Source organism: Macaca mulatta, chromosome 12 (genome assembly GCF_049350105.2).
Source record: "Macaca mulatta isolate MMU2019108-1 chromosome 12, T2T-MMU8v2.0, whole genome shotgun sequence".
Taxonomy (NCBI): Eukaryota; Metazoa; Chordata; class Mammalia; order Primates; family Cercopithecidae; genus Macaca; species Macaca mulatta.
In genome coordinates, this window is record NC_133417.1 from 12,671,942 (window position 1) to 12,696,302 (window position 24,361).

Below are 24,361 nucleotides of genomic sequence, written 5' to 3' on the forward strand. Positions count from 1 at the left end.
AGTTCCAGTCCAAAAGCTAAACATTCAATCTCCCATTTTCTCTATCCCTGGCTTACAAAAAAAAAAAAAGTAAAATAAAGGTAGTTTAGTAACCAGCCTGTTCTTTGGTCTGTTTTGTAACAACTCTACTTTGTATTTTTGCCACATCTTTCAAGTGAGTTTCTCCAAGCCTTTTACAGACAGGATCTCATTAATGCCCCACCACACTGCTGGGAGACCCTTGACCAACACGATTATCCCACATTTACAGATGAAGAACCAAGGCACTTTGTGTACTCCTTTTTTCTTTCTACAAACAATGAAGCATCATAAGGGCAAATAATAATTATTCTGATTCTCACAGTACAGCTGTAAGCAACCAGCCTTGCTGAAAAAACAAACAGTTGTTCAATTCTTGGAAAATTTCTGAAGAGTTGTTTAAACTCGGAAAGTACCAAGTGAGAAGACCTAGAGGCCCTGAGAACGTAGAGCCACAGAATGCCAGCTCTGCAGAGACCCACTCCCCAAGCAACCCTGCCTCCCACACATACATCACAGGTGGCAGGACAGAATCTCAAAAATAATGTGATTAAGAACTCAATTAATGCAATGGATATTCAGGCCTATTTATACTAGAAGATTTTTGAAATGCACCAGGACGAGCTACTCCCTCTCCCCGATATAGCCCCATTGTCATCCTATAATATCTTTTCATGGATTCTACAGGGCATTTCCCCTCTCACTGTATATGTAACTTCTCCTCCTACTAGATTCAAAATACATTACATAAATCCAAGAATCATGAGAGGGGAACTATGTGCTAAGTTACTCTGCCTCACACTGATGTTACAAAGAGGAAATTGTATATTAATCTTAACCCAAAGAATCTTTCTGAAGTCAACTACACCATATTTATCTTTCTACCATGAACACATAGAACAGCATCTAGCACATGGTAGGTATTATAGAATAAATGTTTGTGTCTCCACAAGATTCATATGTTGAAGACTAATTCTAGTGTGGCTATATTTGGAAAGGAGGCCTCTAAGGAAGTAATTCAGGGTAAATGAGGTCATAAGGGTGGGGCTCTGATCCTACAGGATTAGTGTCTTTGTAAGAAGAGACACCAGCAAAGCCCTTCTGTCTCTCTCTCCCTTTCTCCTCATGCATGAGGGAAGACCATGTGAGCACACAGGAAAAGGTGGCCAACACAGAGGCAGGGTCCTCACCAGATGCCAACACTGCCAGTACCTTGAACTTGGACTTCCAGTCTCCAGAACCATTAGAAAACAAATTGTTGTTGCTTATGTCATTCCGTCTGTGGTATTTTGTTTTGGCAGCCCTGGCAAACTGAGACAGTAGGTATTAAACAGATGTTTGTAGAGTTGATTGTATTTTGACATTTTTGTTGGCTTTATTTCCATACTAGCTCTTTGCTGAGGGTCTTAGAGGACTGACTTGGAAGCTGCCATTGTCTCTATTTTGATTTTCTTTGATGCTGGCACATGCTGCCCAGCTAGCTCCACAGCCAAAGTTTTTGGGGTTGAGGTGGGGAGTTTCCTTGTGTTTGACTATGTTGCCCCAGGTGTATTGTGCAAGGACTAGCCCTGCAGTGAGCAGAAATTTTTGTTAGTTAGTTCTACACATAGCTCTGTTTCCTAATTATCATAGCTCTCTCTCTACACACACACACACACACACACACACACACACACACACACACACACATCTCTCTTTATTTTAGAAACATCAGAGAAGTTCCCTGAAGGTCTGTGTTGGGGGGCATTTGAGAAAGTCATTCTTAAAAAGGTTTTGTTTTCATGCTTGTATATATTAAAATCTCTTTCCTATGCCTGGAGATAGCTGGTATTCAAGAGGACACCCTGTACCTTATCTTTCTCCTTCTTCAGGGTAATGTCCCATCCAGGCCCAAGTGTTCTGCCTCTAGGCACTGCACATTTTCATTTCCTCTTTGTATTAAATTTTAACCCCAAATGCCCTAAATCCTAGCCTTCACATTCAATGTGCTCTGATAACCCCAGGATGCAGATCATTCATATTATTACTTATACCAATAAGGAAAAAAGTGTGTTTTATAGTTTACAGTCTGCACAGCATAGTTACTTGCATCATCTCATTTGACCTTTGTCCACTCAGTTGGCTACAACAAAATGTCATAGACTGAGTGAGTGACTCAGACAACACTAATTTTCTCAAACTTCTGGAAGCTGGGAAATACAAACACAAGTGCTGGCTGACTTGGTCCCTGTTGAGGGCTCTCCTCCTGGCTTGTAGATGGCTGCCTTCTCGGTGTCCTCACATGGCATTCAAAGAGAGAGCGGGAGACAGAGTTCTCTAGTGTCTCCTGCTTTAAGGACACTAATCCTGTCAGATTAGGGCTCCAATCTCATAATTTCATTTAGCCTAATTACCCTCTTACTCCAAATACAGCTACACTGAGGGTCAGGGCTTCAACACATGGATTTTGGGAAGGGGGTGGTTCACAACTCAGTTCATAGCAATCTTCTTGGAACTTAGGAGCATACCACAAAATCAAGCATAAACAACAACAAAGAGAAGAGAAAAAAAGATGACCCAGATCCGGTATTACTCAGCATGCCACTGTTTCTCCAGTCAGGCCCAACCTTAGCACCCTAATCTAACCCTGTGATAATGGAAGCGCGCGCTGTCTGCCCTTATCATCCATTGACCTTCACTAAGAGAAAGTAACGAGGAGGACTCTTTATCGCCCTCTAGAGATCACACTGTGTCATAATCACATGACAGTGAAATGGATGATGAAAGTACAAGAGATTGTTGGAAAGCCCAGAAACGTAGGCAAAGAAACAACTAAAACAAAGTCTGGGAGATAGCAAAAGACTATTGAGAATTTTAAATTCAAACCCAGCAAAGTGTTGCTTGACACAAGCCCAGAGACTGAAGTGGTCAGGGCTTAGTAAGGCTGTCAAAATAATCCTTCCAAGGCTTGCTTTTCTCCTTCTGTTTATCAGGATTCTTGTTGCTCTGAGGAAATCAAGCATATGCTGGTGTTAGGGAGGGGCTATCTGGAGGCAGCATTACACTTCGAAGGGCTTCCATAAGATAGCAGTAATGGCAGGGGTGTTCTAAGGTCAACTCAGCCCTGGCTAGCCACTGCAGAGTTTTGTGCTTTGAAAATGCTCCCTCCCTGGCTTCCTTCTTATTCTTGCCTCCCTTGGATAGTGTGTTCAAAATATAAAGTGTCACAGTTCATCATTATTCCCTCCAAGGTGTGTGCAATCACAAATGCAGACAGTGCATCTTATGAATGCATATGCTTAAAAAAAAAAAGATTGATAAAAAGAAATCCTGAAGCAAAGTCAGGCAAACCATTTGGTGCTGGAGGGCAGTTGCACAGCCGCCCCAGCAGGTGACCTGGGAACCGTATTTGGATTGTGCACCTGAAGAATTTCACCATGGATGGACAGCCCTAGAGTTAGTGCATATTCTGAATTTGATGTTGCATTTCTATCAACAAAGAAGATGATGGAAGAATAGAAACAGAAATTGATCATGACGCATATGTAGATTTCAACTGCAATGTGAATAAAAAGGAGAAAATGAGGAAAAATCAAATAAATATCTTTATTTTTGTGAAAAATATAATGTCTGCTGGAGAACACTAATTTATCTTTCATGACCAACTCAAGCGTCACCCTCTCTAGGAAGCCTTTTCTGACCTTGTCTCCCAGAGATAATTGATCATCTTTAACTCACTCTACCTAGAACAGACTTCTACCTAGCATCTATGACATTCGGTTGTTTTTATTTATGTTTCTGTCCCATAACTAGATTTCTTTCTTTCTTTCTTTTTTTTTTTGTTTGTTTTTGAGATGGAGTCTTGCTCTGTCGCCCAGGCTGGAGTGCAGTGGTGCAATCTCAGCTCACTGCAAGCTACGCCTCCCGGGTTCACCCCATTCTCCTGCCTCAGCCTCCCGAGTAGCTGGGACTACAGGCGCCCGCCACCTTGCCTGGCTAGTTTTTTGTATTTTTAGTACAGACGGGGTTTCACCGTGTTAGCCAGGATGGTCTCGACTCCTGACCTCGTGATCTGCCCGCCTGGGCCTCCCAAAGTGCTGGGATTACAGGCGTGAGTCATCGCGTCCGGCCAACTAGATTTCTTAAAGCCAGGGAAGGGTCCTTTCTGTCTGTCTTTGTCTCTCCAGTACATGAGCTAGTATGTGCCACTTGGTAGGTGTTCCATGGATATTTTCTGAGTTGCAAATTTGAAAGAAAAATCCCCACTACTGTGGAGAAGGCAAAACCATCACATAATACAATTCTGTGAAGGTCCTGTGTATCTTTAGAATGAGCTCATCTCCCTTTCTGGACCCCTTTCCTCTCTTCAAGACCCCTTCTCCTCCAACTGTCCAGACTCAAGAGAAGTTGTCTGTGGCCAAAGCCCCAGGTTATGGAACTAAAACCGCCTTCTCTTTCCTAACAACTCTGACCTCAAAATGTCTCTCTTTCTGCCTCTGTTCTTCCATTACAGAATTTAAAATTATTCCTTTTTATTTAGGAAGAAGTACCTGTTTTCCTTTGAAAACACATCAGCAGTTTAACCTGAATGAGTCTCTAGTTGGAGAAATTTCAACAATAATGATAAAGGGCAAAGAAGAATTCCAACCCTGGAAAATCAAACCCCTGCCAGGGAGAGACTTATAACCATGGCTTTGAATCACATTGACCTTCTTTCCTCTGGCCTGTTCAACTATATTAAATGAATTTGCAAGCTGAGAATTGTGTGCCGTGTTTATGCAACTCATCCACCTTACTCCACCTGCTGACTTCTTAACCCAAGAGTGCTGAAATTAGAGCCATTGTGCAAACCTGGAGGCAGATACTCGATTTTTTTTTTGGAGAAAGCAAAATGGGCTCCCTATAAGAGTGGCCCTCTCATCTTAATTTCCACCAGATTCCCAAGGCTATCTTCAGTCACAAAGGCTAAGACAACTGGACTAACAGAAGACTCTTAACTCTTCTCAGGGAGGTTTGAATCAATGTTATCATAAAAGTTCTCACAGATAATAAATAACCTTCCCCTGTAAACCCCGTGGTTTTCCGATTTTTTCGCAATCTCTAATAATCTTTAACTCTCAATAGTATTTTCGCAGGTATATGTTTTCATGACAGTGTATCAAAATAACATTAAAATATTCCCAGTTCTTTATCATGCAATGCCCACCCCCATGATTCTCTGGTAATTAGGTCAATGGCCTAATGGAACAAACATACTGGGAACAAGCTGTAAGAATATCGATTCTTTATTCCTCAAAGCAACATTTCAAAGTCTGCAAATGAAGCCTTAACAGAAAGAAATATTAATGTAAGACTACACAAGAAGGGAATAAAGAATCACAAAATCTAAGACTTGGGAAGAAACTCAGATGTTATTATTTTTTTCCTGTCGTCCACTCCTGCGATAGTTATTATGGTTTCTCCAACAAATAGTCATGCATTTTCATTTGAGGACCTTCAACGGCAAAGAATTCACTACCACCAAAGGTATTTTGTTCTACTGTTATGATCCCTGAATTTCTAGAAGATTCATCTTAAAATTTAGTCAAAATCTCCCTTCTAGTTAGATTGCTTCAGAAATCTGGGTAACACGATTGCCTCCTCTATCTAGATTGCCTTTCAAAAAGTTAAAGGCAGATTTTTTAGTGTGTCATTCCTTATCGCCTTTAGACAGCACTTAGTCCTGCTTTTCTTTGCTTATCTTCACAGTTCCTGATACTGTGCCGTTTGACTAGTAATTACCCAGAGAGTTAATGAAAAAATGAATGATTGAGCACATATCTTAGTTGTATCTCTGCAGTATAAGGAGACGGCAAAAGATCCCCAGGATTCTAAACAGGGCATCTTTCTCACAACCTACTGCTGTGGGTTCCCTGGAGCAAGGTGTGGTGGGGGTGTTCTAAGCTGGAGTGGGGAAGGGGGACACTCTATTAATAACAATGTCCTGGACATCCATCTCCCATGAGTTAGCCTGAGCTAACTAAAATATATAAAACCTAAAATATATAAAACCAACCTGTACCCTGACCACTTTGGGCACACACTCTCAGGACCTCCTGAGGACTGTGTCACAGACCATGGTCACTCATACTTGGCTCAGAACTCATACCTGAACTTTCACACATGCCCTGAGACCTAAGCTTAAACAATCATACAAACAAGGCACAAGTACCTTCTTGACTCCTGCATGTAGCCAGGATTTTAAAACGTGCAGATGCCTATGGGATCAGGCAGCTTTTAATAGAGTAAGACTTCAGGATGTAAGAAGATAGGGGCAGGGAAGAATTCAAGAATGCTTTCTCAATTAAATAGATTCACATTATTTGAAACATTGTGCATTTTAAAAACACTCTTTGTTTAGCCCTGGTGGTTAAGAATACAGATTATGCCACCAGACTGAAGAAGGGAGGGTGAATCCAGCTCTGCTTCTTACTTGCTGTGAGATTTTGAAGTGCCTCAGTTTCTACAACAATAAATCAATCAAGCAGGGTTGTGATGAGGAGTAAATGTTGTGTAGATTAATTAACATAGTGCTCAGTACAGAGTTATATGTGTGTGTGCAATTTGATACAATTATATTCATTATGCACTGTCTGTCTTCATGGCAGCTGTATGTCCCTAGGCATGGCCTGACAGGTACAATTGTGCCTATGGAACTATACCCAAAAGATGTTTTGGAAAAAATCTTGCATTGGTTGTAACCAACCATCTTACTATGGTCCAATGACATCATTAGAAGATGATATTATTTAGAATGAAGGCTGCTGGCTAACTATTGGGAATCCTGGATTCTGGTCCACACTGTGCCATAGATTACCTCGTTGGTATGTCCACCTGCTGAACTTCTCCATGCCTCAGTGTCCTCCATCAGCTTTATCACCCTCACAAAGCCCTGATGGGCAGAGTCTAAGATCTGCTGTGTTGATAGAATGGTCCTAATCATAATCACATAAAGGGCTATTGATAAACAGATCTAATTACCCAGTGTTTACCCATCTCTCTTGTGGGTTCTTGAATTCCAGATGGGCTTGGAATGAACATTGTCATCCTAGTCTCTATTTCTCTCTATTTTCCTTCCCTTCTATTTTTCTCTTAGAAAGAAGGACACTTGTTACATCATGTGGTCCATCGTCATTATTATTTCACTTCAGGCCTGATTCAGCATTTGATCATTTCTTTATGCCCACACATTATTCATGGCTTTTGATGTTGTAAATAGCTGGAAAGCAAGATGAATTAAAGCGGAATAAACCCAAGAAAAAACAAAGCAAGATAATCATTGAGAGTTTTCTCCTAAGGCCTGGAGAGGACTCTGTGTACGGGACACACTCCAGGCTTCCTTTCTGCTAAGTCCCACCACTGTCTGTGCAGAAACTCAGTGGCACGGCTTGGGCAGAATCTGCCAAGCCCCAGCCCCATCTCATGACTACAGCAGATGACAAGGAGAAGGAAGTTGTATTCTTAATCACAATACAGTGTTTTTTGAAATCATACTATTGTATGTTCTACCCCATAAGGTTTTCATCTAATAGTATTCCTGCCATGACTGTATCGAGAGTCATCCTTGCAGAGTGGAATTAAGCAGGATCAGAAGAAAATCTTAACTCATAGTAGCCATCCTAACTGCTGTCGTTCACCATTCCTTGCATGAAGTGTATTCCATCTTGCTTATCACTCTCAACTTCTCATCTTTCATTTTGTCCAAATTCTTTTCAAAATCTGATTCTCACCTACTACTTAAATTAATAATGGGCAATTTAGGTGCTAGAACCTATTAGATACCATGCAAATTGAAAAATGATCTCTTCCTCAGATACGATGATATTGAGCTTATCACTAGTTTTGAAGCTTAAATAATAAATAAAAATTTTTAAAAATTAATCGTTTATTTAGCATTAGGAAAAAAATGCCTTGTATTTTTGTGAATTTTGTATCAAGTTGGAGTAATTATCAAAAAGAGAGGAAGTGATAACATTTTGATTTATAAAACAATAGTATTATAGTTTTGTCAAATAAAATGCCCCAAATCTTTCTGTTTCAAAATAACAAATGCCACAGTTTGTCATTATCTTAAAAAAAAAAGCCTGAAAAAAAGAAATCTGATTCTCAGAAGCAAGCCAGCTATTCCCCAAGGTTATGACTTATATACTAACTACTTCTCTGTAAGACCTGGACAATCGCCTTCTATTAATACAGCCTGCAAGTATGCTAATTGTTTTAACAGTCCTCAGTAAAAACGACTGCAGCATAGATGACAAAATATATGTGGCAAGTGTCCTTCTGAAATTCAGATATGCTTATGATCTTCTCCTTTGCACTTAATGGATTCCAGCACAGAATAAATAATAAAGAATTACTGCGATCCAGTTGAGGCGAATTAAAGTCAATGCATTTGAGACTTCAGCAGTGAATTGACACTGGCCCTGAATACCAATTGCAACTCATGAAGGTAAAGTATAATCAAGGATTTGGCTGGAAGTCTGGAAATAAGCTTCCCAGGTGGGACCAACTTGAGGTTGAAATTATGCATAGTTCTGGAGGGCACACACCATCCCTCCAGCCTAGGCTGAGACTCCGCTGAGCATCATGCCATCACACTCACCATTCTTGCAGAGCAGAACAGCCAGGAAGTCCTGAGAAGAAGAATTGACAAAGAGCAAAAGACTGGGTGTCTGAGCTGTCACAAAGCTAAATGCGATGTTTTCCTTGGATGGAGCTGAATCTGTGTAAATAGCTGAGGATGACAGGCTTATATTCTTGGTCACAGGATAGGGTTCTTGAAACATGTAAGTAACCGACGTGCCAGCCTCAAAAACAGCAGAAACCTCTGCAAAATATAAGAGGGAAGAGCACACATTGAAATATTTAGGTCCATTGCTCATGCTAGCCATAACTGCTTTCTCTTGTTTCCTATGCACTGGGCACTGTGTGAGGAGTGTTACATGCATCAGACAACATGTTCCCCACAATAATTTTGAAGCGGCAGAAGTCACTATCCTTATTTACAAATGAAAAACTTAACGCTCTCATAGGTAACAGACCTTGAACAGGGTTGCAGAACCAGAAAAGAAAGCTCAGGTGTGCCTCCTGTGGTTTAATTCCAGCTCTACATACATCTGCAAAATAATGACCATGTGCCAGGCTAATTTCCTGAGAAGCAAAGATAACATGTCCCTGCTTCCAGCATAGTGCATGGAGAAATATACTGGAACCATCTTACTCCCAAAACTGAGAATTTGACAGTTTTAGTTTGTGTTCTTCTTCTGGTATCTCCGGGACATTGTGGATGGTCTCTCAATACGGAGCAAGACATTCGGGTGAACAGCAGTAATTCTCTATGATATTGGGTAAAGTGTGAAGAACAATGAAAACAGCAAAAAAAAAAAATTTATGGAAAAAGTAGAAAAGGCATAGGTATCCAACTCTTAAACTCACTTTTTTAGATGAGTAGGCATTGGTACTCAGTTCCAAAATATACCCAAGACTTGGGTAAATAGGCTTTCCTATGGGAAACAATCCCTCTAGCATAACACACTGAATGGAGATCTGCCACCACCAGGAAGAAATATCAGATCTAGAAACTGATAAAATTCATTTAGCGGGATCTGTAAATCACCCAACCTCCTTGAAGAATGCTCTAGCACACCAACTGTTACCATGTTAGTGTAGTGGAACTAGCACTGAGCGAGTCAGCACTGGATATGGAGTCTCACTTGATTTCATCCCGACCATGTGGTCCCAGGCAAGATAATGAACTCTATGGAGAATGTTTTCTTATCTGGTGAATGGGAATCATAACACCTACCTCATCAGTATTTCTCTGATGTATGCGAGCTGATGTATGTAAAGCACTTAAGAGAGTTGCCCAGTACAGTTTGAATTTACGGAGTGTTAGAAGAGAATTTAACCTGAAGCCACCCCAATAGACTCTATACAATATATTCATTAACTGCTCATCTATCCAAATGCTGAGATGCTCTCTTTAGATCAAGGCTGCTCTTGAGTTCACTTTACATTTTATCTCTATACAGTAACAGAGTGTGTGGGGAAGGCTCTTTCACAGGGCAGCACACCTTAGATCAGGCAGCAAACCTCTGCCATAAAAACTGCACAGTAAACATGAACCCATATTGGCATGACTAATTTCCTTTTGTCCTAAATGGCATATGGAATGTTCTGAATTCCCCATGAAAGTCTCTGATTGAGTTGGTGGCACCTAGAATATAATGATACCTGGCTTTTGCTTCCTAATTCTATTGCAAATGTGTTCCACCTTGTGAAAATTCTATAACAATCTGTTACAGTGCCAAAAAATTAAAGTTGCATATTTATGCATATTGCCTAGCAGATTGGGAATACTAGTTCGTTTATACTAAAGGTTCAGTGAAAGCATTTTGCATTTATCATACAGGTTACAACCTTGGTACTCCTGATTATAAAAATATGCAGCAGACATCTGTGACAGTGAGAATTCTGGTTATCATCAGTTTGATCCAAGAATTTTCCTTGAGTAAATTTTCTCAGGGATATTTGGTCTGCATTCTGAGCAATGGCCTCTTAGTTAACAAAATAAAGGACTCTAATTTGGTATTTGTGTGTCTGCTTAAAAGGAAGTAAAATTCAGAGCATTCTGTTAGGAATAACATAAATATAGATATAGGCATATACAGGATATTACTTTTTTCTTTATACTTAAGACAATAAATTAAAAATGAAAAGCATTTTGTAATTAGGGATGTCAGACCAAATTTCTGTTGTCACTCTTCCTCCAGCCCCAGTTCTAATTATTTTTAATGTTTAAATATTGTCTGTTTTATCATAAAGCTAAATTCAGCAATACACCTGGACTCTATTATTCTTTCAGTTTCTTATACTTTATAATCTAAGAGTATAAGCTTTTGATCAGATGAATTGAGTTAGCTGAACATTTAAAACCACCGGCCAAAAAGGATAAAGACACTTAACTTGAAAGTGATTTCAAATGACCATGATGCTTCTCCAAGGCCACAGAGCCACTATCAACAACACCCCTTGAGCACCCGCTTGGTGGAAGAACCTATGCTAACTAGGTTCTGAGATGGTAAGACACACATTTTTTAAAAACTAACATCTGGAGAGGGTGTGGTGGCTCATGCCTGTAATCCCAGCACATTGGGAGGCCGTGGTTGGATCACCTGAGGTCAGGAGTTCGAGCCCAGCATGACCAACATGGCAAAACCCCATCTCTACTAAAAATACAAAAATTAGCTGGGTGTGGTGGCAGGCTCTTGTAATCCCAGCTACCGGGGAGGCCAAGACAGGAGAATCGCTTGAACCCAAGAGGCGGAGATTGCAGTGAGCTGAGATTGCGCCACTGCACTCCAGCCAGGGTGACAGAGAGAGACTCTGTCAAACAAAACAAAACAAAACAACAAACCAAAACAAAACAAAACAAAAATACCAGTGGACCAATGGAAATTAACCTTGGGCTTGATGTGTTAGTGACAGAGACAATGTTTTCCGGAGCTGGATGTCTCTGAGAGAAGAGCCTCCTGAGACCTGCAAGGGGATCTCCATATCGACAGGGCATTGATGGGTGACATGAACTAGGAGGAGCTGGAAATGGGATGGTACTGGAGGGTGCGTCTCTGAGCTTCCATGGGGCCTGTAGACTTGGAGATAGAACCTGAATCTACCCATGTCCTGCAATCACGGAATCCCACTCGACCTCAGGTTACTCAAATATAAATCAGGATGAATTCAGTCTTGGGGGGGTGAAAGGATTGGAAGAAAGTACGTAAAAGCACAGCACATAGTAGGAACTCAATGAACAGTAGCTGGTTTTAATAATAGTAGTATAATTTGATTTGGAATTAGAACAAACAAAAAGACCAGTCCTGGCTAATGAATAGTCTAGAAATTACCCAGAAATCATCCAGCTGATTTAGATAAAATCAAGCAAACTAAATAAAAATAAAACAATTGGAAATTTGAACACTGAGAAATTATTTCAAAAATTATTATAATTTTCTTATGATAATGATCCTGTGGCTATGTGTTTATCATCAGTGCTTATCTTTTAGCAATACATGATGTAATATTTATAGATGAAATAGTATTATATCTGGGATTTTCTTCAAAATAATAAAGGGGGAGGATAGGAGGTGAGTGTATCGATGAAATAAAAATGATCATGTGTTTGTAACTGTTGAAGTTAGATAAACAGTGAATGGGAGTTTTTAAATTCTTCCCTGTCCTACAGCATACGTTTGCCATTTTTCCATAATAAAAAGTAAATAAATGGTATAAGTTGAAAGGAATATAAGTATTAAATGATTTCTGGACAGATTTTTGGCAATATGTAAAGAGTACCCAAATGTACATACTTTTATTTTTTCACTGAAATTCTGTTATTAAGAAAATAATCAATATATGTGTTTATCATAGCATTATTTACATACAAAATTTTAGATAATGAAAAATTTCAATCAATAAGAAGAGCCAGTATTTAGTGAGACTTTACACGCCGTGGGCGTGTGCTTTGTGGGGTGCTCATCGAATGTTAAACACGACTCCCTGTGAAAGAGTTTGGCACTTTCCACAACTCCTAGATGAGGAAACCAAGGAATCTTGACGTTAAAGTACACAACCAGTGTCACACAACGTGGACTGTAGACGAACCAGAACCTGAACTTGGGCAGGGGTGGTGCCAGAGCGCCATGATTTCTCTGTGAGCGGTAATGCTCTGGTAAAAGGATGGACACGAAAAGGCAGTAACACCAGATGGAACATAACGCAGTCATTAAGACGAATGTTTACAAATACTGATGACTTACATAGAAATGCTTTTGAAAGGAAATACAGAAAATCCAGAATATACAATGTAATGGACAAAATTATCTTAGTTATATTAAGGGCAAGGGGAAAAAAACTAGAAGGAAGTACAAGTTCCCTATTAATGATTATTTCTGAGTATTAGATTGGGTTTTAACTTTTCTAGATTTCTAAATAAATTTTCAAACAAATTTTATAAATAATTATCTTACGTTTTAATTAGGAAGAAAAACATTTAAATTAAAACACTATGACAGTCATATCCAGGTTCTTTATTAATGGTGTATGTGTAGGGGGGATAAGAGAGCTAACGACAAACACACATCAACAAATGGTGTTGAGACAAGGATATATCCAAATGCAAAAGATTAAAGCTGGACCTTCTACCTCACAACAAATACGAAAATTCACTCATAATGCATCAAAGACCTAACTGTGAGAGGTAAAACTATAAAACTCTTAGGAGAAACCATAGGTATAAATCTTCATGATCTTGGATTAAGTAAGGGTTCCTTAGCTATGATCCTAAATATATAAGCAAAAAAGATAGGAGACTAGGGAAAATGAATTTGAACAGAATTTAAAACTTTAGTGTTTCAAAAGACACTATGAAGAAGACAAAATACAACCCATAGAACTGGAGAAAACATTTGCAAATTATATATCTCATAAGGGAATTATATTCCAAACACACAACAAATTATTACAACTGACTAATAAAAAGAAGAAAAAATTTAAAATCTACAAAAGATGTTAGACATTTCTCCAAAAAATTGATGTATACAAATGGACAATAAGCACAGGAAAAGATATCCAATATCATTAGTCATTAGGGCATGCAAGTCAAAACCACAATGCAATAGCATTTCATATTCATTAGGATGTCTATTATCAAAAAGTCAGACAGTAAAAAGTGTTGGCAAGAAGGTGAAGAAATTGGAGCCCTCATTCACTGCCAGTGAGAATGCAAAATGGAGCAGCCGCTCTGAAAAAGTTTGGCAGTTCCTCAAAAAGATTAAACCTATAGTTACCGTATGACACAACAATCTCACTTCTAGGTATATATCCAAGAGGATAGACAATATGTGTCTGCACAAAAATGTGTACATATTTATAGCAGTGTTATGTATGATAGCCAAACAAATGAAACCATCCCAACATTCATTAACTGATCAATAGATGAATGGATAAACAAACTGTGGTGCTTTCGCACTATGGAACACTCTTTGGCAATTAAAAATGAATAAAGTAATGATGAATGTTGTAACATGGATGAACCGGGAGAATAGTATGTGAAGTAAAAGAAATCAGACACAAAAAGATCACATACTATATGGTTCTATTTATATGAAAGGCTCAGGATGGGCAAATCTACAGGAAAAGAAAGTAGATTAGTAGTTTCCAGGGATGCAGGAAGAGGTAACTGGGGAGTGACTGCTAATGACATGGAATTTCTTTTTGAGATGATGAAAATATTCTGAAATTGATGGTGGTGATCGTTATACAACTGTGTGAGTATCCTAAACATCACTGAATTATACACCTTAAAAGGGTGGGTTTTATGATATATAAATTACATCTCAATAATAGAGAGAGAAAAAAATACACAAAACAAAAGCTGCATATTTGAAGCGATGGAATCCTATTACCATGTTCACATATAGAATGAAATTAGGGTCATAAAGAGAAAAAATGAAGCAAAGACAAGCTAGATGGACCTCCTGACATTTAGCAAGTTAGTACAACTTTATGAACCCCTAATAAGTCAAATTTAGATGTTAATACCTGCTCTATTTGTTTGGATGAGGAATATATGTTGCAGTTAACGACTAGTTTATTTTTTATGATGATTACTTCTTCGTACTATTATGAGAAACAGAAAAATGGCCAATGAAACATAGTTCTGACCTAGGAATTGATAATGAAAAAAAAGTCCCCAATTCTATACAAGATATATTCAGTATGTACACACCATCTCCTTGAAATATACAGTGCCATAGTAAGTAGCATGGAAGGCTGCACCAGTCGCCCAACAGATCACCCTCTGTTCAGAACCATCTTGTAGCCTCCGGCTCCCCATTTCAATTCCGGCCACATTCCCCAGAGGCAGTTGGCAGGGCTCAAAGATGTGACTAAAAAGGCCATCTTACATACATTGTGAGGACTAAATATAGAGGGAATCATTTTCTTAGAAATATCAGAAAGAATGAACAGTTTGGAAATAGTAAACTACAATGCACATGAAAAGGCTAGGCACACATTTGCCTGTGTAACTTGCAGATCATAATTAAAAGTGGGAGGGAGCACAGAGATGTTGCAGCATATGCAGGGAAAAGATCCAGGGCCGAGGACGGAAGAAAATTAATAGGAATGGTTCTGGAGAAAGGAGACAACAACAACAAAAGAGAAATTAGGCACATTTAGAACAATATGATCCAAAAGATCTTTGAATAATGTCCCCAGAGAAATGCAGAGAGGTCTCCTGTTCATGTTCTTCCAAACAAAAGTCTTGGGTAGAGATGCTGAGAAGAATGCTTGTGCATTTCAATGCCTGGGTCTCATGGTATTTATTGTTTGTGCTCCTCCTAGCGTGTGGGATGGCTTTAAGAGGAGCATTCACACTTCTCAGGGGAAGTTGTTCGGACACCTCCCCCAGTGTGAATACCTAATAGCACTTCGCTTGTTTAGTTCATAATATGAGCCCCCGGAATGGAACCTGTTTTATTTTAAGTTTCCATGCAGTTAGCCCTAAAATTTTTACCATTAATTTTCTTCCAAGAAACATAACATGCTCTTTGGCAAGAATAAGTAAGTAATTCAAACTAATTGAGGAGAAGCCCCCTGTATGAATGAACGGAAGGCTTAAACTATAGTATCCTTCAAAGAAAACAGTGAGTGCTTTTTTTCCCTTTTGTTTCTAAGTTCCAACAGTAGTAAGCTGGACTAAATAAACCATTGTTTTGTAAAGGTGCTTTGAAGATGTGCTTTAATGAATTGAGAAAAATTATATATAATTGCTATGATTGTTTGTTTGTAAATGGTGTCTCAAAGTGGTTCAACCATTTTATTTGAATAATTTAAATGCTGCTCTTGAAATATTGTTTACATTGTTTACTAAACAAACGTTTCTCCATCAATTAAATAAACTTTTAAATATTGCAAAAATTGAGAGTACACCAAATATTTCTTATGTTTGAAAAATACTACGTATTCATACTGAATGTTGAGATTTTCTAGTTTCTTGAGGTATCTTGAATTTATCTAGAGAATTTACACAATGATCCTCATTCCTTGTCCAAGCTGTATGTCCATGATTATTAATTTGTGTCAATGTAATGAATTCATGAGATTGTGAAGGGGTACACAAAAAGCCCTGGAGCAGAAATTTTGACTTTCATGTGTGTTTCAGTCCCAGCCCACCAATGAACTGAATATGAGCCTTCAGACAGGGCTTTTAAAGCCTCAGACATTCGCTCAAGTCACCTGCAGAATAGAGAGATTTCACCAAATACATGGTGCTGTGTTTACTAATTTACTGATACTCTCTTTGTTGTAAAAATAATTTAAGATGGTTTAAGTATCTCTAAGGCTCCCCCAGGGCTAGATTCTACAATCCTTTGATTACATTTGCAGACAGAGGGATTGGAAGTGGACATATTAATGTGTTCACTAACAATCTAGCTAACAACAGAAATAGGAGTCCACCTCTTTCCCTGCTCAACCGGCTTTTTGGCCACGGGCAGGGTGTTTTCCTGTAATTATCCATCCAGTTCAGTTGCATTGCCAGTGAACACACGCAATATCAACAAGTATACGCAATTATGTTGAGGAACTATGCAGACTCTTCAAACAGAGGGAGAGTAGATGATAAAGACTGTCTCAGAGTGTGAGTATCACAAGGCCTGATCATAGCATGTAGGTGATATAGCACTGCACTCAGGAGAAAGGGAGCGCCTAAGGTACCTTTTTTGCAAAAGGGCCCTTCATAAGGTGAGTTGGTGCAATCGCATAGGTAGCCATTGTGCTTCTCCACACACTTGCCCCCGTTGTGGCAGATGCTGCCATAGCTGCTGCAGTGACCCGGGCAGCCTGGCCTGACTCCAGATGTCACCTTTGCCCTCTCTTCCAGGTCCAGTTTCTGTCCATTCAAGTGTAAGGAGCGAATGCATCCTAGGAAGCCTTTCTGTCTGGATGACGTTCCCCCTAAGAGGTTAAATAAAAGGAAAGAAATGTAAGGTATTATAGGGCTCAATACATTTAGGTTTAATGTTGGCATGGGTAAGAGTTAAGTAGTCCTCTGTTGTCATGCAGGGCTAAATTGATTTTTTATTAAAGTTTCCATTGAGAGTTGGAATTCCAAAGAGCCTCAAAAAAAATGCATGTCCTAGAAACATGGGTGGAGCTATAGGCCACTATCTTTAGCAAACTAAGGCAGGAACAGAAAACCAAATACCCCATAGTCTCATTTACAAGTGGGAGGTAAATGATGAGAATACTTGGATGCAGAGGGGAGCAACAGACACTGGGTCCTACTTGAGGGTGTCGGGAGGGAGGAGGGAGAAAATCAAAGAAATATAACCATTGGGTACTAAGCTTAGTATCTGGGTGACAAAATAATCTATACAACAAATCCCCATTACACAAGTTTACCTATATAATAAACCTGCAAATCTACCCCTGAACCTAAAATAAAAGTTAAGAAAAAAATACACATCCTTCTAGGCTGGGAATCCCCTCCCTCAGGCTCTTGCCGTATACACACAAAAAAAGTGAAAGGTTATAGTTCCTGTATTTTACAGGTTTCAGAGTAAAACTTCAGATGGCCATGTTTCTTGTGAAAAAAAAAAAGTTCTTACACAGTCTACAGCACAGTTGCACCTGAAGTGGAAGGCACAGAGTGGGACTGTCCTTTCTGGCAAAGTTAGACAGCAGCTGTTAAGTACACCAACTTACAAAACTTCAGTAGGCTTCCTAATGCTTATGCAGTGCAGTGCAGTGAAGTGGAAGGTGGGTAGACCAGAGCCAGATAGACATGGAGTCAAAGTCATGTCACTCGCTGATTAGCCATATTGACATTGGAATTACCTAAGTCTCAGCTACTTGATCTATAAAATAAAAATCAATCTATTGTGCGGGTGCATGGTGAGGCTTCATTAAGATCATAGAATAGGCCAGGCACGGTGGCGCATGACTGTAATCCCAGCAATTTGGGAGGCCAAGACAGGCTGATCATCCGAGGTCAGGAGTTCAAGACCTGCCTGGCCAACATGGTGAAACCCCATTTCTACTAAAAATACAAAAGTTAGCCAGGCATGGTGGCAGGCGCCTGTAATTCCAGCTACTTGGGAGGCTGAGGCAGGAGAATCACTTGAACCCAGGAGGCTGAGGCAGAGGAATAGCTTGAACCAGGGAGGCTGAGGCTGCAGTGAGCCGAGATCACACCATTGCACTCCAGCCTGGGCCACAAGGCGAGAGTCTTTCGAAAGAAAGAAAGAAAGAAAGAAAGAAAGAAAGAAAGAAAGAAAGAAAGAAAGGAAGGAAGGAAGGAAGGAAGGAAGGAAGGAAGGAAGGAAGGAAGGAAGGAAGGAAGGAAGGAGGAAAGGAGGAAAGGAGGAAAGGAAGAAAGGAGGAAAGGAGGAAAGGAGGAAAGGAGGAAAGGAGGAAAGGAGGAAAGAAAGGAAAGAAAGGAAGGAAGGAGGGAAGGAAGAGAGAAAGAGAGAAAGAAAATAACATAGAGTACAATACTGTTGAATCACTGTTGCTCTCTTATGCCTTCTCTTGCACCTTTACAATGGCTAGAACCAGGTCCTTAATATATATGTGCTAATTAATCCTTGAGTTTTTTCTTACATTATGATTTAGAAGACAGATTTCTTTTTGCAAGCCTACACAATAGGCTTGTAACTTTCTGCTGAGGATGTATCTTGTAGGTTTCAGAGAGGTTTTATGTTTCTTGAAAATTATTCAAGAATCAGGCAGATTTAATATTTCAGAGTGTTTTGTTCCCATCAGAAATCCAATATTCCACCAGCCTACCCCTCTGATATCAAAAAAATGTGTGTTGAGAGACAAGCCAGGAAACTAGGCTAAGCCCCATTAGAAGGTATTTATTTGGTGCTGAAACTCGTGGGAGAACCCAGGGGAGGCAGAGGTACAGCCTGGCCTTAAAGAACACAACTTTTGTTTCAAATCCTCAGACTCAAGTCTACACATATGGATGAGTAAAAGCCACACACAGGTCTCTGAGGTCTGCCAGATGTACTAACGGAGAGGAGGAGAAGGTGGAAGGGAAAATACCAAGGTCAGGACCAACTTGTCATTCATTTTCTGTACCCTTAGGATCTCTCATCTGAGCCTCATTCTAGAAATTATTCTACAACTTTATTAAATCTTTGTCTGGGCAAATGACCAGATACAAATGTGTTCTTATGAAAGTGGATCAGATGAGAAATTGAAATGCATAATCTTAGACAGGGAATAGAGATGTTAAGTGAGAAACAAAGCTGTAAGTTAAAGAAATGAGTAGATAATTCAAAGAATTCCTGGCATTAGTCAGACTGGCCCAGTGGTGGGTCAATGGCTTTGAGGAAAGCAAGGAAATGATTAGAAATGGGGAGGATGTGAGGGGGACATGGGGCAGGGCAGAGTGGGGAGAGAAGGGTTGTTTCTCCTAAATCCCACCAGGTCAGCAGACTCATAAATACATGTATGACATTCACTTGTTCCGTCCAAAGACATTTATCCTAAGGGATAAATCTCGTCTCGCATTCTGAAGTAATGATTCATAGAATACAATATGTGTTCAGTCATTATATTTTCAGTTCCCACAAGTGATACCCAAGCAGGCCAGGAGGCCAAACCCAAATTGCATTCTCCTGTCTGTCTCAATTTTGGTAAGTAAATCTCTTTAACCACAAGATAAGTCAATTATAAGCACAAGCAGATCATAGAGGAAGGTTCATTATTTCTTTCCTAGAGAGTGTGTAGAATAAAGAGGAGAGGATTTATGTAGTCAAATGTTTGGTTTCGTTTTGTTTTTCTCATTTTGTAGTCACTCCCCATAGTGGATTTGAATAACTCTTCATATATCTTGCTAGAGTCATTTTTCTTTTAGCAGAAGTGAAGAATGAAAGATCTATTGCACATTTTCTTGCGTGTGACTTAGTCAACAAGTTTATTAATGGAGAAGAAGATGACTGGGGTGGGTGGTCTCTTGGGCAAAAATGCACTCCTTAAGGTTTGAGACTTATAGAGTCTGGTGATAGTGACACAAAACGGGGGGATTATTTCAATTACAGATGCTGACGAAACATAATGACACAGTGAGTTATGAACTCAATTGCACAGTGAACTAAATTTCCATTTTTAACTGGTTGTTTTAGCCTTTACAAAGGAGAAAACTAGGAGTAAGTTTGCTTTTCCCTTTTTTCTTTTTCTTTCTTTCTTTTTTTTTTTGAGATGGAGTCTCACTCTGTTGCCCAGGCAGGAGCACAGTGGCCGGATCTCGGCTCACTGCAAACTCCGCCTCCCGGGTTCACGCCATTCTCCTGCCTCAGCCTCCCGAGTAGCTGGGACTACAGGCACCCGCCACCACGCCTGGTTAATGTTTTGTATTTTTAGTAGAGACAGGGCTTCACCGTGCTTTTTCTTTATAAAAAGAATAATTTTTTTAAAGCGGCCCCTTCTTACCTACTCTGAGTAAAGAGTTACTGGAGGCATGAATCTTCTGTAAAACTTATTGTACAGAAACAGAAAGGCAACGGTAATCTTCCCTCATCCCCCTCGCTCACCGTCTTCCTCCTCTACCCCAGACCTACGGATTTTCTCTCCCTCTCCCAGAAATCTCTATTTCTGAATCCATTTGCTTCTCTCTCTCTCTCTCCTCTTTCTCTTTCCTTCTTCCTTCCTTTCTCTTTCTTTTCTTTTTTCCTTCCTGCAAAAACATGCTACCTACAGCCCCTGCTCTTCCTTTCTATTCACCGTTTTGTGGCCAGAATTAATACAAATTTGAAAATGTGATTCTGCTGTACGTGGTTGATACCCTTTGGAAACTAGTCATTGTCCTAGGGATCAAGCTGAAATTCCTGATCACAACTGACACAGCAAGGGAGATCTGGCCTCCCCTTACCTCACCAGCTTCTTTCTCCCACACTTCCTGCACTGACATCAGTGCACCAAGCATTCCAAACCACTTGTGGTTCTCATGCCACATGACCTATCTAGACTTTGGACCTCTTCACATATGTCGTATTTCCTAGTATATTATCCATCCCCCTGCACTCCACTGCTTGTCCTACACTACCCCTGCAGTCGCAGACACGCACACCTGAACTCATATAAACGTATTAGTCATTTGTCTGTTTACCCACCAAGCATTTGCTTATTTTAATTATTTGTCAATTTTTTAAAAAACACAAAAATACTTTTAAAAATTCTAGTTAGTTCCTCATTGAAAAACCAGAACATCTCTTAATGACCCTGCTTTCTTGCATGGCAGTTCTCAGCTGCACTGGGGTCAGCTCCTTTAAGATAGGGCATGCACTCTCCCCTTGACCACAGAGCCCACCAGGAAGACTTCATTCATTCATGTTGCCTTCCTGGCCACTGCAAGTATTTAATTTTTCCCCTGTTGTTCTAGTATACTTTTATTTGTACTTGTTTGCTTCTTGTATACAGTTCACTCTGATTTTAGAAAAACAAAAAACATGTAGCATTACACTTAGAGAAGTTTAAGGGTTTTTTCTTTTTCTTTTTTTTTTTTTCAGCCTTAATCTGTGGGCTCTTTGAGGACCAGAGCAATGCCTCTGGTTCTAAAAACAATATTAAAACATACTAGTCATACTAGTTGTAGGTTAGAAACTTTATACTAAACTCATTAAACTGTCAATGGGAAAGAAGGTATTCTTCATATCATTCACATTGCCTAAGAAAACTTAACATCAGAGATTGCTTTGGCCACAGTCAGGGATTAAACAGATTTTATGTGGCAAAACCTGGAGTCACACTGGACCTGGTGATCTTCAAAGCCTGCAGGTAGCTCCGTGCCCTAAAATTCCAAGATGAATATTAGATGATTTGGGTCAATACCACAACTAAGTGATTCTTCCACTTTCTTCCTCTTGTCTCTTACATGTTTTCTTTCACCAAATAATATACCAGCATGCATTTATTCTCTCGGCTTCCCTATCAGTCTTTTTGACAACTCAGACCATTAGTTGGCTGGCCTAGCTAGAAGCAATTTTGTATGATACTCTTCAGCTGGCCCTTGGTATCAACTGGGTTCATTATGATGATGTTTCCTTGGACTGACTATGAATCAACTCTTAAAAATTTCACTACCATCATTCTAAGCCTGTCTTTGAAAACCTCCATGTGTCAGTCGGACAAATGCTCATTGCTTCCAGAGAAGCATCTCAATTCCTCGTGCCCTCCTTGAGCACAAACGCGGAGCCTCTATTTCTCTCATGTGTGTCTGCTCTGTCCTGCACATGCTCCAGCAAAACTCATTTTCAGAGAAGCCCCTGGAAAAACACAGACTGCATCAGATCAGGCTCTTATTTCACAAAAATTAGTACAGTGCCACCTTTCCATCCTCTCTTCTTCCCTCCCACCCTTTCTTCCTGTCTTAATTTTTTTTCTGCCCTTGAACATGGAGCAGTTTGTTTTCTACTGAAGTTCAGCTGCATTTACCACCTAGATTTCAAAAAGTGACAGACTTTTTGACTAAAGTGGCAAAGGTTTAACATACACATGATGAATAAAAACAAGTATACTAACCATCAATTATCTTCTGTTTTAAGCCCTGGTTCTCCAATTGGCAGAATCTTGGTACCAGGAGGAAATCCTACTGGAGACTTTAATTTAAAAATGTGATTTCCTTAAGGATAAAGCATGTGTCTGGTTGAGTTTTGCCAGATAGAGAGATTTCTTGCTCAGGAATCACTAAACACACACTAATAATACTGGCAGTATTAACTGGATGCCCAAAATGTAAAATAATAATAATAGTGATCAGAACTAAGAATTTATTTAAAATCAAAACCTTCTACATGCTTCATTGATTTGATCCTCACTACAAATTGTGACACCTCCAACCAAATGCCAAACCCCCTCAAGAAACTGGAAAAGAGCTTAGTGATAACTTGAATTTGGTTAACAGATTAAAATAATTTCCTTATTTGTTTGGTATAAATAAATGTTGTGAAAGACTTGTGAATAATAATTCATCAATGCATGTTAAAAGCCATTACAGCATTGTTATTATGGGCTTTATTGCACTTTTTAAAGAAAATAGCTGAAAATGGAGCTCGGAGGAAGATTACAAGCAGAAATATTAATATTTAATTGATCTTTTGAAATAGTTGTTACAGACTGGGGGAGGGAAGTGTCTGACAAAAGAGAATGATACATAAGTCATGGTAATTCTATATGGGGAACTACTTATAAAACCATTAAAACTTATGATGATGAGAAAACTCAACTTCAGTGATTGAGGCTGTTTTTAGCACCGTGTTTTATATTTTCTTGTGTTCAAGAACAAATGCAAAAGTGCACAGGAATATATGAGTTGATAATTTTTCACAAACTAAACACATCAAAGTAACTAGCAACCAGATCAAAAGACAGAATTTTACCAGCACGCCAGAAGCTTCCTTCCAGTCACCAACCACTCCCTTCCAAGAATACCGCTAACCTGTTTCTGAAATCAGAGGTTGAATATGATTTAAATGGGAATCATATTGCATGTACTATTTTGACCCTGGCTTCTTTTGCCTAGCATCGCATTGATGCCATTTGTCCATATTAATAAAGGAAGCTGTACAGTATTCTGGTTTGAGAAACATTTCATAAATCATCTTTCTTTCTACTGTCAATGGGCATAGTACAGGTTTTGGTATTATGAATAGTGCTGCCATGAGTAATCTTCTGTATTTATTTTGGTTCATATTTCTGTTGGTGTACACCTAGGAGTAGAACTGTTGGTCATAGGGTATACGTATGTTTGACTTTAGTAGATAATGCAAAGGAGTTATCTTAACTGTTTCAATTTATACTCCCACCAACAATAAATTAAATTTTAATTGTTTGCATTCTCAGAATGATGCTTTTTTTTAAAAAAGTTATTTGGTCAACATGCTAAATGCCAGTGATTATTTTACAAACTACAGACGAAAAAAAAAATGAGAGCAATTGAACTAAAATTCTCCCAGCCCTGGGATACTTATTGGAAATCTGATTTACACTTTCCATTTCTACCTATGGCTTGTGGTTGGTCTGTAGCCTCCCCTATACTGTGTTCAAACTAGATCTTTCCTACTGTTTAAGGTCCACATGACCTTCTAGTACAGAAAAAGGTGTCAATTTCACAATACATAATGATGGGGACAAGTTAGAATAACAATAATAACAAGGATAAAATACTGAAATATCTAGAGGCTTTTAGTCTTTTGTGAACACAAAGCAAGCAGGACACATTATCATCCATATTTTCCTGCTGAGCGTGCAGCCACCA

General features: G+C 39.3%; 1 protein-coding gene across 1 annotated transcript in view; it reads right to left on the bottom strand.

The window, feature by feature from the left end:
• The window catches only part of CNTNAP5 (contactin associated protein family member 5), an 861,846-nt gene that overhangs the window by 115,358 nt on the left and 722,127 nt on the right, over positions 1–24,361 (bottom strand). The window contains exons 18-19 of the mRNA XM_015109883.3: positions 16,813–17,052; positions 8,639–8,863 (exon numbers count right to left, since the gene is read on the bottom strand). Of these exons, the coding sequence (XP_014965369.3) occupies positions 8,639–8,863; positions 16,813–17,052 (465 nt within the window). The remainder of the gene's footprint in view (positions 1–8,638; positions 8,864–16,812; positions 17,053–24,361) is intronic.